Source organism: Carya illinoinensis, chromosome 4 (assembly GCF_018687715.1).
Source record: "Carya illinoinensis cultivar Pawnee chromosome 4, C.illinoinensisPawnee_v1, whole genome shotgun sequence".
Lineage (NCBI taxonomy): Eukaryota > Viridiplantae > Streptophyta > Magnoliopsida > Fagales > Juglandaceae > Carya > Carya illinoinensis.
Genome location: NC_056755.1, coordinates 40,851,218 through 40,869,684, shown reverse-complemented (window position 1 = coordinate 40,869,684; position 18,467 = coordinate 40,851,218). Strand labels below are relative to the sequence as shown.

The following is an 18,467-nucleotide window of genomic DNA, read 5'->3' as shown; positions in this document are numbered from 1 at the left end:
TTTTAGTAAGAAAATCGCCCAAACTCAACATGGCTCAAATTACATGCACAAAAATCAGTGAACCGACTGACTGGACAGAAGTAAAGAATATTCTAAAAATAGAAGCTTTCAAATTTTGCTTTCACTAATAATGCATCCCATGCAATTCGCCATAAGAATGCCTTTTTTGTCAGAAATCTACTTTGTCAACAAGAAGAGCGAAAGGTATGGAGGCCATAGGTTTAACAATGGAAAGCTGTAATTGGGGAAGGGGGCAGGGAAGCAGGTACGGAAAGGAGGAGAGAAGCAGGTAGGAGAAATTGAGTCTTGGGGCTTTTTTGTCTTTTCAAAATTTTGTAGGGCTTTTTCTGTCTTTTCCAATATGCTAGCATGGCAGTGTGGATGGTCTGTTAAAATTGTAGGCTCTAGAATAGATTTTTTGATTAAGGAATTATTCCCAACCCACAACGATGATGATTAGAGCGTTGATTCGATGCTCTTCATGTTTATCTATAAAATAATAATAATAAATAATTAAATAAAAATAAATAAAAAGAGAATCGAAAATTTACATGATTAGGCATAAAAGCCTACCTCTAGGGGTTATTTGAGAAAAAAATCTATTATGATGGATGATTTTACAATCGCTCATGACTTCACATATCGTTCAATACAATGGAGAAATCTTGGATTTGAGGAGGTTGAAGACAATGCCTCTCTTAAGAGAGATATGGTGAAGTCACTATGTACAGTGAAGTTTGTACGTAGAGAGCTTGTGAAGAGTCCCCTTATTTGTAGGAATTTCCTCCTTTTATAGAGATCGATGTTCTTTCTTTTATAGAGATCGATGTTCTTTCTTAGAGTACTGCTTGAGTCCCACTTGCCTTAAGAAGTTTTTACCTTTTAAGAGTCTAAGCTAACGTTTTTTAGTTGATCTCTTCCTTATTTTATCTCTTTTCTGCTTTATCTTTTGGCTTTATCTATTTCCTTATTATTATTGATAGGTTTTTGATGGGTTTGGCCTAGTCAATTTTGTCCCTAACAGATGCCTACGATTCTTAAGATCGACTTGTTCATCAAAAAGGCCTTGAAAATCTTCATGTCCACGGCAATGGAGGTAACCTATAATAAACTACAGAAAAAGCAATTAGGAAATGGTCTATAGTTTGTCACTATTATGAAATGCAATGAAGATGATTTCTATGACCGATCCTCAAGAAGAATTTGTTAATTTTGTAGTAAGGGCCTTCGAAGATGGGCCTCTGTGAAGTTTGTTTGTACAAGCATTTGCGTGGTAATTGAGTATATTGCTAATTGCATGTGACTGTTTATTGTTAGCAAAGTGCCCATATTTCCGTACTTGATGATTGAATTGTTTGATCGCTCGGGTTTAAATGCTATTTTTTTGTAGTGCAAAATTGGTAGAAAGGATGGGACTGAAGCTTATAACAAGTGCATATTAAGCTATATCAAGTGAGTGTGTGGAGTCTACTCACATGTGTTGGGGCGTGTAAGTCTCACACGTCGACAAGATAAAGCCCTCAATGATGCAAGGTAATGAGAAAAACAAAAGCATAGAAACAAGAAAAAAGAATAGATCGATATATAAATATATATATATATATATACACACACATATACAATTCAAATGGAGTGAGACTAATTAGGAAGGAGCGTAGCTAGCTAGATAACGATGAAGGTTGGTTTTCATGTGTGGAACTCAAGTGCCCATCAAATGAAAGACAGTAGGGGTGGCATAATGGGTGGAGGTCATCAAAGTAGGAGAAAGGCTTTGTAATTGGCACATAAAAAGTGGCGGAGGCCAGGCGAAGCATTGTCCATTTGACCGCCTTCATTATACTCATTGAATGGGATAAGGAAAGAGCTGGCCACGAAGACGAAGTTGGGGGCCGGGGAGAAATGGGCCAGGGTGAGGGAGGGTTGCTCCACCTTATGAGTCATGAGATGGGTGCTAACCGGCGGAGACGAGAATGTAGGGCCATATATAGGTTTTGGGTGACAGAGGGCTAATTGGAGTAAGAATATTCCTTCTTCTATTTCATTGATCATATAAAATTATATGTAATACGAAAGTAACAATATTACTTTTCTACATCATTGAAATAGAAAATTGCATCTAATATTAAGAATCTCCCAAAATTCACATCTCAAAATGATCTTTGGAAAATTCACACAGCTAGCGGTGTATACCACTTCAATATATATGTTGACAAAGCCAGGACTTGCATGCTCACATGTACAAGCAATTGTAACCTCTACAAAAAGGGATAAGTACATTCGTTTTACGTAGGATTGCTTTGTTTACTTCAAGCAAGAAGGCAGCAGGGGGCCTCGACAGAAAAATGCAAGCACAACATAGATGATGATCAAGAGAGCAAATACCAAGGCAAACCTGCGACACAGTAGGAATTTCACGACAAGTTGAGTACGATAATTTGTAACGTGATGTCTGAAAATAGTATGTATATATCCATCTACTCGTGCATGATTTAGGCTAGAAGTATGTGATTATGCATAGAGCCTATCCATGTTATGCAGAAGATCAAACAGGAATGGAATCTTATAAGCGCCCACGTACACTCTATGTGTGTATGTGTGTCGTGCGTTTTGGAAAAAACTCTTGTTTCAGTGTAAAGACTGACATGGAGGGTAAAAACTGGATCTTATGACAAGGCAAGTTATGTTCTCCTCAGTAAATGAAAAAAAGAAGTGCCGAAAAATGGCAATAGAAGAAAGGAACAGTACTTGGGGTGAAAATGTCATGGCAAGAAATGGGAAGGAAAAACAAATGGCCCCACCTTATTGTTCGCATGAAAATGTAACATTTCCACGAGAGTTTCTGCATCATGATGTACCATGAAAACTTAAAATCTAAGGATATTTTAGAACCCAAAAAGCGGTATTTTATGAATAATGGTGACTTGCGTGGCATCTGTACGCGGCACACTTGAAAATGCAAGGCTTAAAACCTTTCATGCATAGCATATATATATATATATATAATCAGTGCATGAAAGTGGAACGATTACTTACGTGAGCTTGACATTTCTCCACCATAGAGTGTTTTTAAAACGACGGGATTGCCTTTTGAAGCGAACTGCGTTCCCTTGCAATGTCGTAGTTTTCTCAACCAGCAATGCCAAACGGTCACCCTTCTCCAACACTTTTTCAATATTATCAATCATGACGCTTCGCACCTTTCGTGATCACCACATGATGGCCAGTAAAATGGAAGAACTTAGTCTTCGTTAACTACCAAATTATAGGATCAACTACTCTATCTATGCCGCATCCTAGTACTTTTAAAAATGATTGGAAACTAGAATGATTGAATAGGCTAAACAAGAAAAATCATCATGTTATTCATCGTTATCATTTCATCATTCTCATGATTAACAAATAAATAAAAAATAACAAAAAAAAATCTCAAACATTTGATACCACATTAGAGATAAAAATAAATAAATAAATATCTTTTTAGTAGAAGTAAAGCAAAATGCGGGAGCTCAGGATTGATGATAAAGTCCTACTTGCAATCTAGTACTCTTGGGCTTGTAAACATAACTGAGAGAAAAGAGGGTACATGACCCTATAGTTTAGGAAGGGAAAATAATTTATTTCTTATGAACAAACCTGACTCATTTCACCCTTCAAACGATTTAATCTATCGGCATTTGCATCATTTGAGTAACGGTCCATCTCTTGGCTCAAGATTCTTGAGAATTCTTCATTCATGGCATAGAATGGAGCAGAGAGAATCGCACGCCCATAAGTTTTCACAAACTTTTGATGGATATCTTCAAGAAATGCAAACGGGATTCTCCCTGTTCGTAATTTTTAGTGGACACGAGTTAAATGAAAGCATAACAATTTATAAACAATATTACATAAAGCATTGTTTTTTATAAAGTAACTGATGGTGAAACTGCATTCAATTTGTTCCATACTGATAAATAATCTTTCATTATTTGCAAACAACAATGATGACAACAAAAAGAACAACTTGAGCAGTACTATCTGAGAAGAAGAGATCCTGAGATCGTCCTACCACTCTGCATCTGCAATTGGAGCAAGCAGCAAGTCTAAGCAAAGGAGCCCCTGATTTCAACCCCTTCACCATTCTTAGATTAAGCTCTTTAAGAATAGAGAAATGCAGAGGGAAAACTACTTGATTTACAATGCCCAGAAAACAGTCTCTCTTCAATGCCCCTGTTGAAATTTTAATATCCCTTCTTAGAAATTTCCTTCACGAGAGACCATATAAAACAGCCGGGAAATTACCCATGGATATCCTTAAATGGTTAAACCCCAATTAGTCTGTGATTTCACCATTTTTCCATTCTGATGCCTTTTTCATTCAAATGTTAGCTCGATGTATCTTCAATGAATCCTGTTTGGCGTATTTTCATGTAATGGCCTTTAAATGGAAATACGCCAAACAGGAGACATTGATAATCATTTGAGATGAATGCAGACTTGTCCCGAAAGAATGAAAGATAACTGCAATCCTATTCTTTATCTTCATACTTGAGACTCACATCACAATCATGCCCAAATTAGGTTCCAAATTAATTTCCTTCTTTGAATCCAAATTCATGCCAGCTTAATCACATCAGAAGTACTATAATTCCATACCAAAAAAGCGTTACTTATTAAACCAGAAGCATAAAAAGGATATTAAAATGAATGCCCACATCAGAACCAGAAGTCTTTGATTCAACTTTTCATACTATACCATGCACTCCTCGTGCCCTCATGGTCGTAGTTGTTATTTGCGGGCGATTGCGAATTTAAAATAAACCAACACTACTAGAACAAAAACAAGAATAGAAGAAGTACTTGAGAAAAAACTGTGAAAAAAAAAAAAAAATCTTACGTCCAAAGGCGTCGTCGGCCATGCAAAGAACGGTGAGGCCGTCGGTCCTTTTCACGTGAAAAATATAACGATCATGGGAATAGGAGGTATTGCTATCTTCGATTCCCTGCTGTGCCCTCCCCAGAACCTGCCTCGCTATGTCTCTGGCGTTCGTCGGCACGGCGCTGAACTCCGCCAACACCACGTAACCCCTGGCCACCATGCCATACAATATCCCCATCTCCGTCCCTGAGATTGAGCACTAGACAACAGACATTAATGGCTATGGTTTCGGGGATTTGGGGAGAGAGCAGAGAGCGTGTTGGTTTCGGAAAACAAGAGCCAAGAGGTACAAATTTAGAGAGAAGTTCAGGTAAAGGAGGAGAAGGAATTAGAGAGTCCGTAACACGTCTGGATTTGAACACTCAATTTTTAGAACATGACAGAGTGGATTTTGAATGGAATGTACTGTTAATTCATTGGTTAAAATCTAACCGATATAAAGATCATAAATATATAAAAGGAAAGAGTACATGCCATATATAATTTTATTAATTTTATAAAAAAATATATATTATATACGCAAGTCGGTGTCAAATATTTTTTAATTGATAGCATAAATGGTCAAAATTTGGTAACTTTTGTCTTGGGTATTAATTGAAAAATTAAGGTAATTTTTTAAAGTGTAATTAATATATATCACCTCTATAAATTATAAAATACCGATGTATTCAGACAAAAATGACAATGTGTATTAAAAACAGTTCACATACGTACGTACCTTTTATTAACTCTGCATGCATGTTGTCTGAGTTTATAGATCGATGAGGATGGGGCGATAGTTCACAGGCAAAAAATCTTGATTAGCCTATATATTTAATATCATGCCTTTTAAAATTAAATAATTATTACCCAATTACGTAGTTGTTTGACAAGAAATTTTCGTTTTTTTTTTTTTTTTTTTTTATAAAAATGTAGGAGCTAATTAAAAAAATTAGCATAGAAATAACCTAAGAAAAAAGGAGCGTTAATTATGCGCAGAAATTAAGCTCCTGTTGCCAACTCAGCCGATCGAGAAAGAACACATGAAAAGAAGGAATGAGAACATTATCCATGTTCCATCTGTGAGCGCTATATATGCTGACCTTTTGAATGCATGACAACTGTACAGCGCCACTACAACAAATATGGCTTTTAGTGACAGATTATAAATAGTGACGGTTTCTAAACTGTGACTAAAAGGTATTTATTGTGACGGTTTGTGAGAACTGTCACTAAATGTTGGGCAAGAATTTCAAAACGTTCGGACGTTTTACATAATACGTTCGCACGTCACAGTAACGTTCGAATGTTATGTATATTTACGTGCGAACGTAAAAAAATTTAGCGCGAACGTTCGAACGTTTTAACTTATTACGTGCGAACGTGAATATATTAGCGCTAATGTTCGAACGTTAATGTGATAAAGTTCGAACGTTATATGTTAAATTACATAAATTAACCATAATATATATTTTTTTAATAGTAAGGTTGAGTAACGTTATATTAAAAAAAATTAAGAGTAGAAATTAAGCTACACAATACATACATTAAATATTTGTGTCCATTACATATGTCGAAAATAAAAAACGTTCGAATGATAAATTTTTACAAATCACTTTCAGAACTGCTGGTTTACAAAAGATCGAAACTCCTCAGTCAATGTCTCAACCTTATTGTTTAGCACATCTACATGATGTGCAAGATGTGCGACAGCCTGATCTATATGTGCAATCTGTCTATCGATCTGTCGGTCTATATGCGCCTTCATATCTGTCATCATTGTATCAACCCAAGCAGGTCGCACATCCCCAGCAGATGTAACTCCCGGCTGCTGACTAGTACTCGCCGACGGGCGAGCAACATCGGCCCCAGACTCAGTCGGGGGAACAAGATCTGGCGTAGGACCAGACTGACGCCGAGCTGAGCCTCTCCCCTGTGCAATGCTCCGGCGGTGTGTGGTTATGTCGATAGGGCTCATCTGGTTTATCACCATCTCCTCCGCCTGGAGTGGCACTCCCCGGGCTAGTAATAAGCGGCTGATGATGACTCCGTACGGGAGATTATCCGTGGTAACGATGCTGGCCTCGTAACGGATCCGCTCAAATATAACAAGGGGCAAGTCAATGGGCTCACCACGTGCCAAGCCAATCAGGAACTGTGCACGAGCCCGACTGAATGTGCTCTTATGTGCCACCGGGTCTACATTTGTTGCAACAAAAATGTGCAACATGCGAAAGAAAGGCAGCAGCTGATTCTGGCTGAAGGAGTTCGGCCTATCGAGCTTTGTGCGGTCCGTGCCAGTGAGGATGTAGAAATCCTGGTCCCGCTCATCGTCACCAACCTCAGCAGCAATAGGATCGCCCTCGGGTCGATCTTCTTCATGACTGGGCATAAACTCAACAGGGCCCGAAGATGAAGCAGAAGCGGCTGGATCTGCCTCGAATATGCCCGGGGAAAATGCAGCTGCTATGTCATCAGCCTGAGCAGCTGTCGACTCAGGTAGTATACGCGGAATCTGGAGTAAGTCAGCGAGAACATCTGCCGAGAACTGAAACTGTACACCGCGTACACTGAGAGTATGGGATGATGCATCGTTAGGCATGGTGGCCATCCCAATGTAAAACTCTCGAACCATTGTGGGGTAAATCTTTCCCCTCAATGTGCATATGGGGCCCCAGCCTCTGGTGACGAAGACGTCTCTCAGCGTCTTCTGCTCCCAGCTGAGCTCATCAAACTCATTAATGAGAATTTCTCGTTCCCCCATAACAGTTCGTGCCCCCAGTCGAGCAATGTCCGGATTGCCTCCATCCCTCCCTCGCTTCCTTGTCGTCATATACTGAGCCATATCCTGAAAATTAAAAAAAATATATAAATTGTAACATTTAAAAAAAATGATTATAATCACAGATACATACGTATTATGACATATATGGATTATACAGAAAATTAAAATATCATCTATTATAAATTTACATAATTTCGCCAGTAAAACTTTGAAATAATTTCACTTTTTCAATATATAAAATAATAATACTTAAAAGGAACAATATAAAAATATTTTAACAGGAAACGTTCGAACGTTATTGAAGGAACGTTCGCACGTTAGTCAGGATACGTTCGACAAAAAGATGATACGTACAGGACGTTTTTATCGAACGTTTCATTCAAACGTTCGATAAAAACGTGCGAATGAGTTCATTACGTCCGGACGTATTATCTAAACGTTCGGACGTAATGAATTTGAACCGTCATACGTTCGGACATTCTTACTAGCCGAAGAATACCAACGGTTTACGTTCGAACGTTTTTATCCAACGTTCTGTTAAAGCGTTGGATAAAAACGTTCGCACGTGAAACTAATACGTTCGCACGTTACAATATAACGTGCGAACGTAAAGAATACCAAAGGTCGCACGTTCGGACGTTGTGTCGTGACGTCCGAACGTTACGACACGTAATCGCTGAGTCGACTCAGCCATTACCGAAAGCTTCGAAACGCATGTTTCGAAGCCACAAACAACCAAAATAAGCATTTATATACAGTGGGGAATGTTTCTACGGTCCTATTTTATCAATTTACTGCGAATGGTGGCCGAAAATGCAAGTTTTATAACCGGGTACGGTGGGTTTCGAATTTTTGAAACCCACCGATTAAAAGCAAGGAAATAGAAGAGGGAGAGGGCACATTACCTTTTAGTGACGGTTGCGGTGGAGGATGGCGACGGTTGCGGCGGCTTGCGTGGCGGAGAGGAAGAGAGAGTTTGAGTTCGGTGGCCGGTTTCGTACAAGTTACGGCCTGGAAACCGTCGTGCCTGGCCTTATATACAGTTAACATTCGAACGTTAATTAATTAACGTTCGAACGTTAAATGTACATGCGAACGTTATGTAGATTACGTTCGGACGTTGAATCAAACGTGCGAACGTATAACTTTTACGTTCGGACGTTGTGTTAACATGCGAACGTATAACGTATATGTTCGGACGTCAATCAAAACGTCCGAACGTTTTAGTTATAACATTCGAACGTTTTTATACTATATATTATATTATATATATTATATAATATATTATTATAATATATATTATATTACCTATATATTACTATATAATATGATAGGTAATATTATATATCATATAATGTATAATATTATATACGTATAATATACGTATATTATATAGTATATAGTGTTAATAGTGTATATAGCGTATACTATATACTGTTGTACGTGTATATAGTGTATACTATATAGTATATAGTATATTACACTATATACTATATAGTGTATACTATATACTGTTATATAGTATGTAGTTTTAATACGTATATAGTGTTATATACGTATTATTGAAACCTATATTATATAGTATATAGTAATATAGTATACTATATTATATACGTATATAGATATAGTATATATACGTATGTTATGATATATTATATTATATATACTAATATATTATATTATATATACTAATATATTATATTATATCTAGTGTATACTTATATAATATTATTGTATATTATTGTAATAATATTAATATATATATATTTAATACTATTTAATATGTTTATATATATAGTATATATTATATAGTAGTATATAATGTTAATATTATATAGTATATATTATATAGTAGTATTATATAGTTATTTATTTATCCAATACTATAGTTAATATACTATAGTATCTATATAATAACTATAGTATGTACTATATATATTAACATTATATACTACTATATAATATATAGTAATATATTAACTATAGTAATATATAGTATATAATATATATAGTATATATATATGTATAGTAATGTATAGTATACTATATATTACGATATTTGTAGTATATATACTATATTATATACAAGTAGTATATATAACATAGTACTAGTACTATATTATATCTATTATATATTTACTATATATAATATTATACGATATTATATAGTTATTACGTATGTTTAACATACTATATACTACTTATACTATATTATAGACTACAATATAGATAATATATTATATAAATAATAATACTATATTATAGACTATAATATAGATAATATATTATATAATATTTATACTATATTATCTAATAACTATATTACTTTAATATAGTTATTAGATATACTATATTAAAGTATACTATACTAATTACTAGGATAATATACAATTTTTGTACTATATAATATATTATAATATACTTGTTATAACTATAATATATAATATACTTATTATATTATAGTTATAATATAATATATATTTTATATTATTAGTTAATATAAGGTTATAATATATATGTAGTACGTTCTTATATTATACTTATGTTATATATATTATAATTGGTACAAATTATTTATTAATTAATATTTTATAATTTATAATTTAATATATAAATATATTATGAGGAATATACTAAATTTTAATATGTAAATAATAATTTTTACGTTCGAACGTTCATGTGAAACGTTCGGACGTTATAATAAATTCGGAGGGAAATTTCCCGCTTAAACCAAATTTCCACAGTACGTTCGAACGTACTATATAAACGTTCGAATGTTACTGACGAATACGTAGGAATGACAATAATACGTGCGAACGTATTATATATTTTGTGGGCGGGACTATTGTACGTTCGGACGTTTATGCTTAAACGTTCGCACGTAAAATGAAACGTTCGAACGTACTTTAATGAACGTCCGAACGTTAATTGCATAACAAGCAGAAAATAAAACTTTCACGCACGGGAAAGCAGATTCATTTCTGCTTTCCTCCGTGCGTGTTAGAGTGAGAGACTGAGAGAGTTTTAGAGAGAGGGAGCTGGGAAGAGAAGAGAAGAAGTGAAGAAGAAGTGGAGGGTTATAGTGAGAGAGAGTTTTCTAGAAATATTGTTTTAAGCATTAAGGTAAATAATATTTCTCATTTTTTATTTGTAATATACATGATAATTTCAATGTTTTATTTCATATATATTTAACTAACTAGTATTGTGTATTTTTTGAAGGATCATTTGTTGTGAATTGTTGAGAAGTTGTGATTTTTGAAGAAGAATTTATTTAAAGCACAAGGTATATATACTAAACTATATTGTTACATTTTATTGTGGATTTAATTTGTGATATAGATTGTGTTGTTTGGATGAATTAAAAAGAAAAATTATTGTTATTGAATATGTTTATTCTTAATGTGATAATGTTTTAGTATAGTGTATGTTTTTGAATAATAATTATTTGTTAGTTTATGTGTCTATTTTAGTAATTTGTTGTGATAAAAGAATATATATAACAATTTATTTGTTAGATAAATAGTGTGATTATTTGTGTAAGAATAAAAATTATGGAGATGAATTATTAATAACCATAATTATAAATTATAATATTACAATTAAAACTATTATATATATAATTAGTTAAATAACTAATATAATAAATTATCATATATTACTAAGTGTCAATTATAAGGCATAACTATATAGTATATAGCAGAAAAATCGAATTACTAAAATTATAATATAAATAAGTATTATAAAATAATAATTCCTAAAAATCTAATAGCTTGATGATCCTAAATATTTTATCTAATAATATATAGTATAGGGTATATTAGTATTAATCCATAATAATAATTATCATGTAATGTATAGTATTAAAAAATGATTACTAAGAAATAGATAAGTAATTATAATAATAATTACTTATTTAATTATAAAAATTATTATAAAAATTATAATAATTTTGGCAATAATTGGTACATATTATATAATAACTTATAACAATTAAGTGTTATCAATATATAGTATAACTAGTAATTATAATCTAATTTGCTATATATTATATTAAATATGAAATAAATAAGTAAAATTTGTTATTTTATGCTATATAATAACAAATAAAATATAAGTGTTATCAGTAACTTATAATAGTAATTATAAGATATTTTATAGTAGTGTTATATATTATATAGCTGATAAATGACATATAATATAATAACTTAGGAATTACATAAGTTTATAAATAATTTCTAAGTGTTATCAATCATTAATAATATAAATATTATTAGTACATCGGGATAATTCAAACAATGTGCGCTAATTTATTTGTAGACTTTTTTGTTAGATATTGTATAACATTGCATAAATAACCTTAGACCCGTTTGGGAATTAGTGTACATTTAGGTGTACATTAATTCCTGAATTGTCCAGTGTGGACAGTTTGAGATTATATTATCCGTATTGCACATAAACGTTATTCCTACTTTGAACGTTTAGTATGAAGTTTCGGTGTCTTCCTCATTTGTTCTTCGGGTATACTGTTCTTAGGGTCATAATCCCTATATGTGAACATGTATACTTGGAGAACTATGGGGAAGTGCTGCCGAAATTTTTACTAACGTTCAAAGTAGTAGAGTGACGAGACTTGTGCAATATGGAGAATATAATCTCGAATGGGATAGGACCAACTACCTTGAGAAAGAGTACTTTGAACATTATGTATCATGACATGCATGTGTATTTAACTTTACCTTAATTACTAAAAAATTAGATGTTTTTAGAAATGGATAAAAGTTGGATGCGTCTACGCGATAGACTTGGAAAAGATTACATACCCTATGCGCGTGGAGTAAGGGTCTTCATTGATTTTGCAAAGGCCTCTGCTGATAGTCGTGGTTACATTAAGTGTCCATGTCGAGGTTGTAAAAATTTGTGTGCGATAAGATTGGATGAAGCTGAAAGTCATATATTTGTGAACGGTATGGATTTGGGCTATACTCGATGGGTACTGCATGGTGAGCCGTATGCTGAATCAGCGGATGACTTATTCAGTCAGCGGGAAAATTTGCACAACGTGGATGATGATTATGAGCGAGATGAGATGGAGGAGATGTTGAGTGACATTGGAGCTGGGATGTTTATGGATGAGGTTGATGACAATGGCTCAAGTGGGGGACGGAATGAGTCAGATAATTTTCCAGCAATGTGGGAAGATGCAAAGCGTGAGCTTTATCCAGGTTGTACAAAACATTCTAAAATGTCGTTTATTGTGCGGTTGCTTCACATAAAATCATTGTGTGGAATGTCAACCAAAGCAATTAACATGGTATTAGACTTATTTAACGAAGTGCTTCCCGAAGGATCTGCATTGCCGAAGAACTTTTATGAAGCGAAACAGTTGAGAAAGGGATTAGGATTTGAGTATAAGTCCATACATGCGTGCAAGAATGATTGTGTTTTATTTTGGAATGAGAACGAGGAGAAACAAGCATGTCCTGTATGCGGAGAGTCGAGGTGGAAGGATAAGAAAAGCGTTCCGGTTAAAGTATTGCGATATTTCCCATTGAAACCCCGATTGCAAAGATTATACATGTGTAAGAAAATAGCTCACGATATGAAGTGGCACAAAGAGAAAAGAGTTCAAAATGATGGATTTATGAGGCACCCGGCTGACTCACTTGCGTGGCAATCTTTCGATAATCAGTATCCAGAGTTTGGGATAGAAGCAAGGAACGTGCGTCTCGGACTCACAACTGATGGATTCAACCCTTTTGGAAATATGAGTACAAGTTATAGCACTTGGCCTGTAGTGTTGATTCCGTACAATCTTCCACCATGGAGGTGCATGAAGGCGCCCAACTTTTTGTTAACTTTGCTTATCCCCGGCCCGAGATCACCTGGGAATGACATTGACGTATATTTGCAGCCGTTGATTGAAGAGTTGAAAGAGTTATGGGAAGCAGGCGTCAGAACTTATGATGCATCCACATCAACAACTTTTCAGATGCATGCTGCGGTAATGTGGACGATAAATGACTTTCCGGCATATGGGAATCTTTCCGGCTGGAGTACTAAAGGAAAGTTAGCTTGTCCGACGTGTAATAAAGAAACTACTAGTGAGTGGTTAAAATATTCTCAAAAGTTGTGTTTCATGGGTCATCGACGTTATCTACCAACAAATCATGCATGGAGAACAGAATCCGCTAAGTTTGATGGACGTGTAGAAGATAGAATTGCGCCAAATGAGTTGTCTGGGGAAGAGATCCTGGAACAATTGGTACATGTGGCAGCGAACAATTTTGGCAAAGGTCGGGGAAAGAACAAGAGAAAACGAGGCATAGCAGAATTGAATTGGACAAAGCGTAGTATTTTTTTTGACTTGCCGTATTGGTCGTCCTGCATGTTGCGACATAGTTTGGATGTAATGCATATTGAGAAGAATATTTGTGATAATATACTGGGTACATTAATGAGCATCAATAAAAAGACGAAAGATACGATTAAGACAAGGAAAGATCTTGAGAGAATGGGAATTAAACATAATTTGCATTTACGAGTGGATGGTGAGAGGGTGGTCATGCCGCATGCATGTTTTACAATGACAAGGGAGGAGAGGATGGACTTCTGCAAATGGTTGCAAGGTGTGAAGTTGCCAGATGGTTATGCTTCAAATATCAGTAGATGCGTAAGCCATGATGACTGGAAAATTGGTGGATTGAAAAGTCATGACTGTCACGTATTTTTGCAGAAGTTATTACCGGTGGGAATTCGTGGGAAGCTAACATCTGCTGTACGTGTTGCCATAACTGAACTGTGTATGTTTTTTAAGGATTTGTGTGCTCGGGTAGTGAAGCGAGATATGCTGCAGAAACTGGAAGAAGACATTGCTACTATACTATGTAAATTTGAGCAAATCTTTCCACCGTCATTTTTTGATGTCATGGTCCATTTAGCAATACATTTACCCCGGGAGATCATGTTGGGTGGACCAGTACAGTTCCGTTGGATGTATCCAGTCGAAAGATATTTAGGTCGACTGAAGCGCACTGTTGGGAATAAAGCCAGAGCTGAGGGTTCAATAGCAGAGGCCTATATACACGATGAATGGTTAACATTTTGCTCTTTATATCTTCGTGGTGTTGAGACACGATTTATTCGTCAAGAACGAAATGCTGATCTTGCTGCTCCGCCTTCTCGTGAGCTATCAGTGTTTTCTCAGAATGTACGACCTTTGGGTGCACAAACGGGTTACGATTTACTTGATACAGAGTTGGGTAAAGTTCGGTGGTACGTACTAAATAATTGTCAGGAGATTGATCACTATCTCAGGTATGTCGTTGTACAAGGTTTAAATAATTTTAAAGATTATATACAACTTTAACTATTGTTATGTAAAATAATATGATAACTTATACTATACAGTGAGCACATGGACAAACTTAAGATGGAAGGCGTCGAGGATATAGTGGCAAGACACGAGTCAGAATTTTCTGGATGGTTTGAACAACGTGTATGAACTAAACTCTATACTATATGTTACATGATGAAAGTTTTAACTCTAGCTAATATTTAATAAATGACATTATTTAAATTGTTAGATATTGGAACAACGTGCTCGTGATCCCGGATCAGTCTCTTTTGAATTGTATGCATTGGCCCGTGGTCCATCAAACAGAGCACTTCGATACACTGCATGCACAGTTCGAGGTTATAGATTCCATACTCTGGACCGTGAACGTAATAGAAAAACTCAAAACTGTGGTGTCTTGGTCGAGGGGAGTCATGGAACAGATGATATTGATTATTATGGTGTCGTTCGTGATATTATCGGATTGAAATATCTGGGTGGGTCTATAACATATGTCTTTAAATGTGATTGGTGGGATCTAGGCGGTGGTCGGGATTCGATATATAGGGATAATCATTTTACGAGTGTCAATACTGCATCTAAATGGTACGAAGATGATCCATTCGTACTGGCTTGTCAAGCTACTCAAATCTATTACTTGATTGATCCAATGAAAAGTGCTGATGAAGATAGTGGAGAGATAACTTGGCGAGTTGTACAAAAATTTGTCCCTCGAAATATATATGAAGTAGGAACGAGTGCAGATTACGATAATAGTGGAGATGAAGATGACACTCTAAATGTAGAGGCCTACCAGGAAGATGGAGGAGGGGGTATTAACTTATTTGTTGACCTCGGTGCACTCGAGTTGCTCCCCTTATGTAGAGATGACGTCCCACTCATCCATCTCGACCCGTCTTCATTAAATTATCACTCAATTGAAGAAAGTGAGAAAAGTACAGAAGAAGAGTCAGAAGAAGAAGACGAACAAGAATCCGGGGGGGAAGTGGATAAGGATGACGAACAAGAGCTTGATGATGATGACGAAGATGTTATACAAAGAGATTCTGAAACAAACATGGAAAATACATCCGAAGATGAAGACTAAAAGTACTAAAAAGTTTATTCATATACAGCCATTATAGAATTTTATAATAAATATAAATTTATTCTAATAATATTTTTTTGTTATATATAATCATTTCCAAGTATGCCGCCAAAAAGACAAAGGAGAAATGTGCCTCCTCCACCGAGTCCAAGTCCTGAACCCATTGAGGACTCCCCACCTGAGGAGTCCGTTCCCGAAGATGAAGTTAACATTACAGAGAACGATGCACAATCGACACCTACCGGTAAGGAATGTTTACGTTAATACTATATATAATCAAGATGTTTGTTTCAATAAATAATATATATAACCTTCAAAATTATACTATTATCTATTAGTTGATGAACAATTGGCTCGTCGTGGTCGTGGCTATACACGCGGCATCTCACTTGAGAAAAATCGAAGGCATGGTAAACTGAAAATCACAATTCCTGATAATTCCACTGGAGGAGTGAATGATAGTGCAGCAGCGCTTTCCTCCTATATTGGCACAGTAATTCGAGCTTACGCTCCATTTTATGTGCGCTCCTGGAGAGATGTGCCGAATGAGATTAAGGAACACATTCGAAGTCGTGTGCTGGTGAGTTTACTTATTATATCATTTTTTTCACCTACATTAGTTTATTTTATTTTTAACGTAATTAATTTATAATTAGGATGAATTTGACCTCGACTTTGGTCGTAGCGAGGATTTGAGAACTGTGAATGAGTTAATGGCTACACTATTCCGACGTCACAAGGGACGATGTCACGACCATTTCAAGAAATTTGAGACGTTTGAAGAGGCTGCACAGTCCCCTTTCCAGCAGATGAAATTAGACGACTGGATAAAGTGTTGTGATCTTTTTGCCTCTCCAGAATATCAGGTATTCTAGATTTATTTTCTATAATTATTTACATTTATATTTGTTGTTTATATTATATGTATGTACATATATTACAATTAACGGTGAGAATTATTTTTGTAGCACTTAAGTTCTACAAATGCAAATAATAGATCTGCTCTGACTATTCACCATCGTGCTGGTTCAAGATCATTCCATCGTCTTGCTGAAAAAATGGTAATTAATAAACACAATAATTCATATTTTTTCTTATTATTCTTTTATATAAGTACTAATACTATCTTTCTCAAATTGCTAATGATGTCGTTTTCTTAGAAACGTGATGATCCTGAAAACTTTTCCCTCATTCATGTCTATGCTGCTGCTCACACTAATGAGCATAGTGAGTGGATGGATCCTGCAGCTGCAATTAATTATGTAAGCGGTATTCCTTTTGTTGAATTATATTATGTAACATGTGATTAAATTATTTTTTATTTGTATTTCTTTTAATATGTTACTTATTGTGTGTTTTGATCTTTCAAACTGCAGGGGAAAATGATGGAGATGCAGTCAGTTTCTGGGGATTCCTCTCCTAGTGATTTGGACATTTTTTCACAGGTGCTTGGGCCCAACTCTAGTATGGCAAGAGGTTTGGGACGATCTTTCAAGCATTCCGGTTCATCTTCCTCAACCTCATCGACATCACAAATTAATAATCTTACCAAAGATTTAGAAGCTGCACGACGCGAGAATGAGTATATGAGGTCTAGACAGCAAGAGTTGGAGTCCCTCTTAGAGCGACAGTCTCATTTAGAGACGCGTTTGCAGGACCAACAAAGAGACCAGGAGGAAAGAATCCGTAGTGAGGTCCAACAGCAAGTGCAGCGGGAGATGATGCTGCAAATGGAGCGTGTTATGTCATTGCAACAGAATCGTGCTGGGCGAGGAAAGAAAAAGAAATGAATTTTATTTCTGTATTACGTTTTTAACATCTAATTTGAAAACAGTTTCAAACAATATTGGTTGTGAAATATGTACTGTAATATGAAACAATTGGTTTGTTTATTAAGTGGATGAGTTTAGCATTTCTGATATGTACGTTCGAATGTAAATAAAATACGTTTCAACAGTATTAAACGTTCGAAAATACGTTCGAACGTAACCATACAAAATAGTAACAAAACGTTCGAACGTTTAAAAAAAACGTTCGAATGTAAAAAAAGTTTAACGTTCCAAACATCCGAACGTACATTTTACGTTCGAACACTACTCTCTTAACATTCGAATTAACGTCCGAACGTCATGATACAAACGTTCGGACATTATTTCATTTTCGTTGGAATCGAGATTCGAACGTAACGTTCGCACGTATAAACGTTCGAACGTTTACATTATACGTCCGAACTATAATCAACAAACGTTACCTTTTCTCGTTCGGATGTCAGCTCGTCTTTTTTACGTTCGAACGTGTAATTTTAAGTTCGAACGTTATATTCTGTGACAGATTCTAACCG

At 35.1% G+C, this 18,467-nt stretch overlaps 1 protein-coding gene across 1 annotated transcript; it reads right to left on the bottom strand.

Moving 5' to 3' along the window:
* Positions 1–2,102: 2,102 nt before the first annotated feature.
* On the bottom strand, positions 2,103–5,299 carry LOC122307936 (vesicle-associated membrane protein 711-like). Its single transcript, XM_043121069.1, has 4 exons — positions 4,877–5,299; positions 3,634–3,824; positions 3,034–3,197; positions 2,103–2,392 (listed from the first exon to the last, which is right to left on the bottom strand). Exons 1-4 carry the CDS (start codon positions 5,094–5,096, stop codon positions 2,302–2,304), a joined length of 666 nt encoding a protein of 221 aa, XP_042977003.1. The 5' UTR covers positions 5,097–5,299; the 3' UTR covers positions 2,103–2,301.
* Between the last annotated feature and the right edge of the window lie 13,168 nt (positions 5,300–18,467).

Excerpts from the sequence above, each read along its gene's own strand:
- LOC122307936 (XM_043121069.1), bottom strand. The coding sequence starts at position 5,096 with ATGGGGATATTGTATGGCATGGTGGCCAGGGGTTACGTGGTGTTGGCG. Across the intron at positions 3,825-4,876 it reads GGCCGACGACGCCTTTGGAC|GGAGAATCCCGTTTGCATTT; the intron begins GTAAGATTTTTT and ends AATTACGAACAG. Across the intron at positions 3,198-3,633 it reads TGAAGGGTGAAATGAGTCAG|GTGCGAAGCGTCATGATTGA; the intron begins GTTTGTTCATAA and ends TGATCACGAAAG.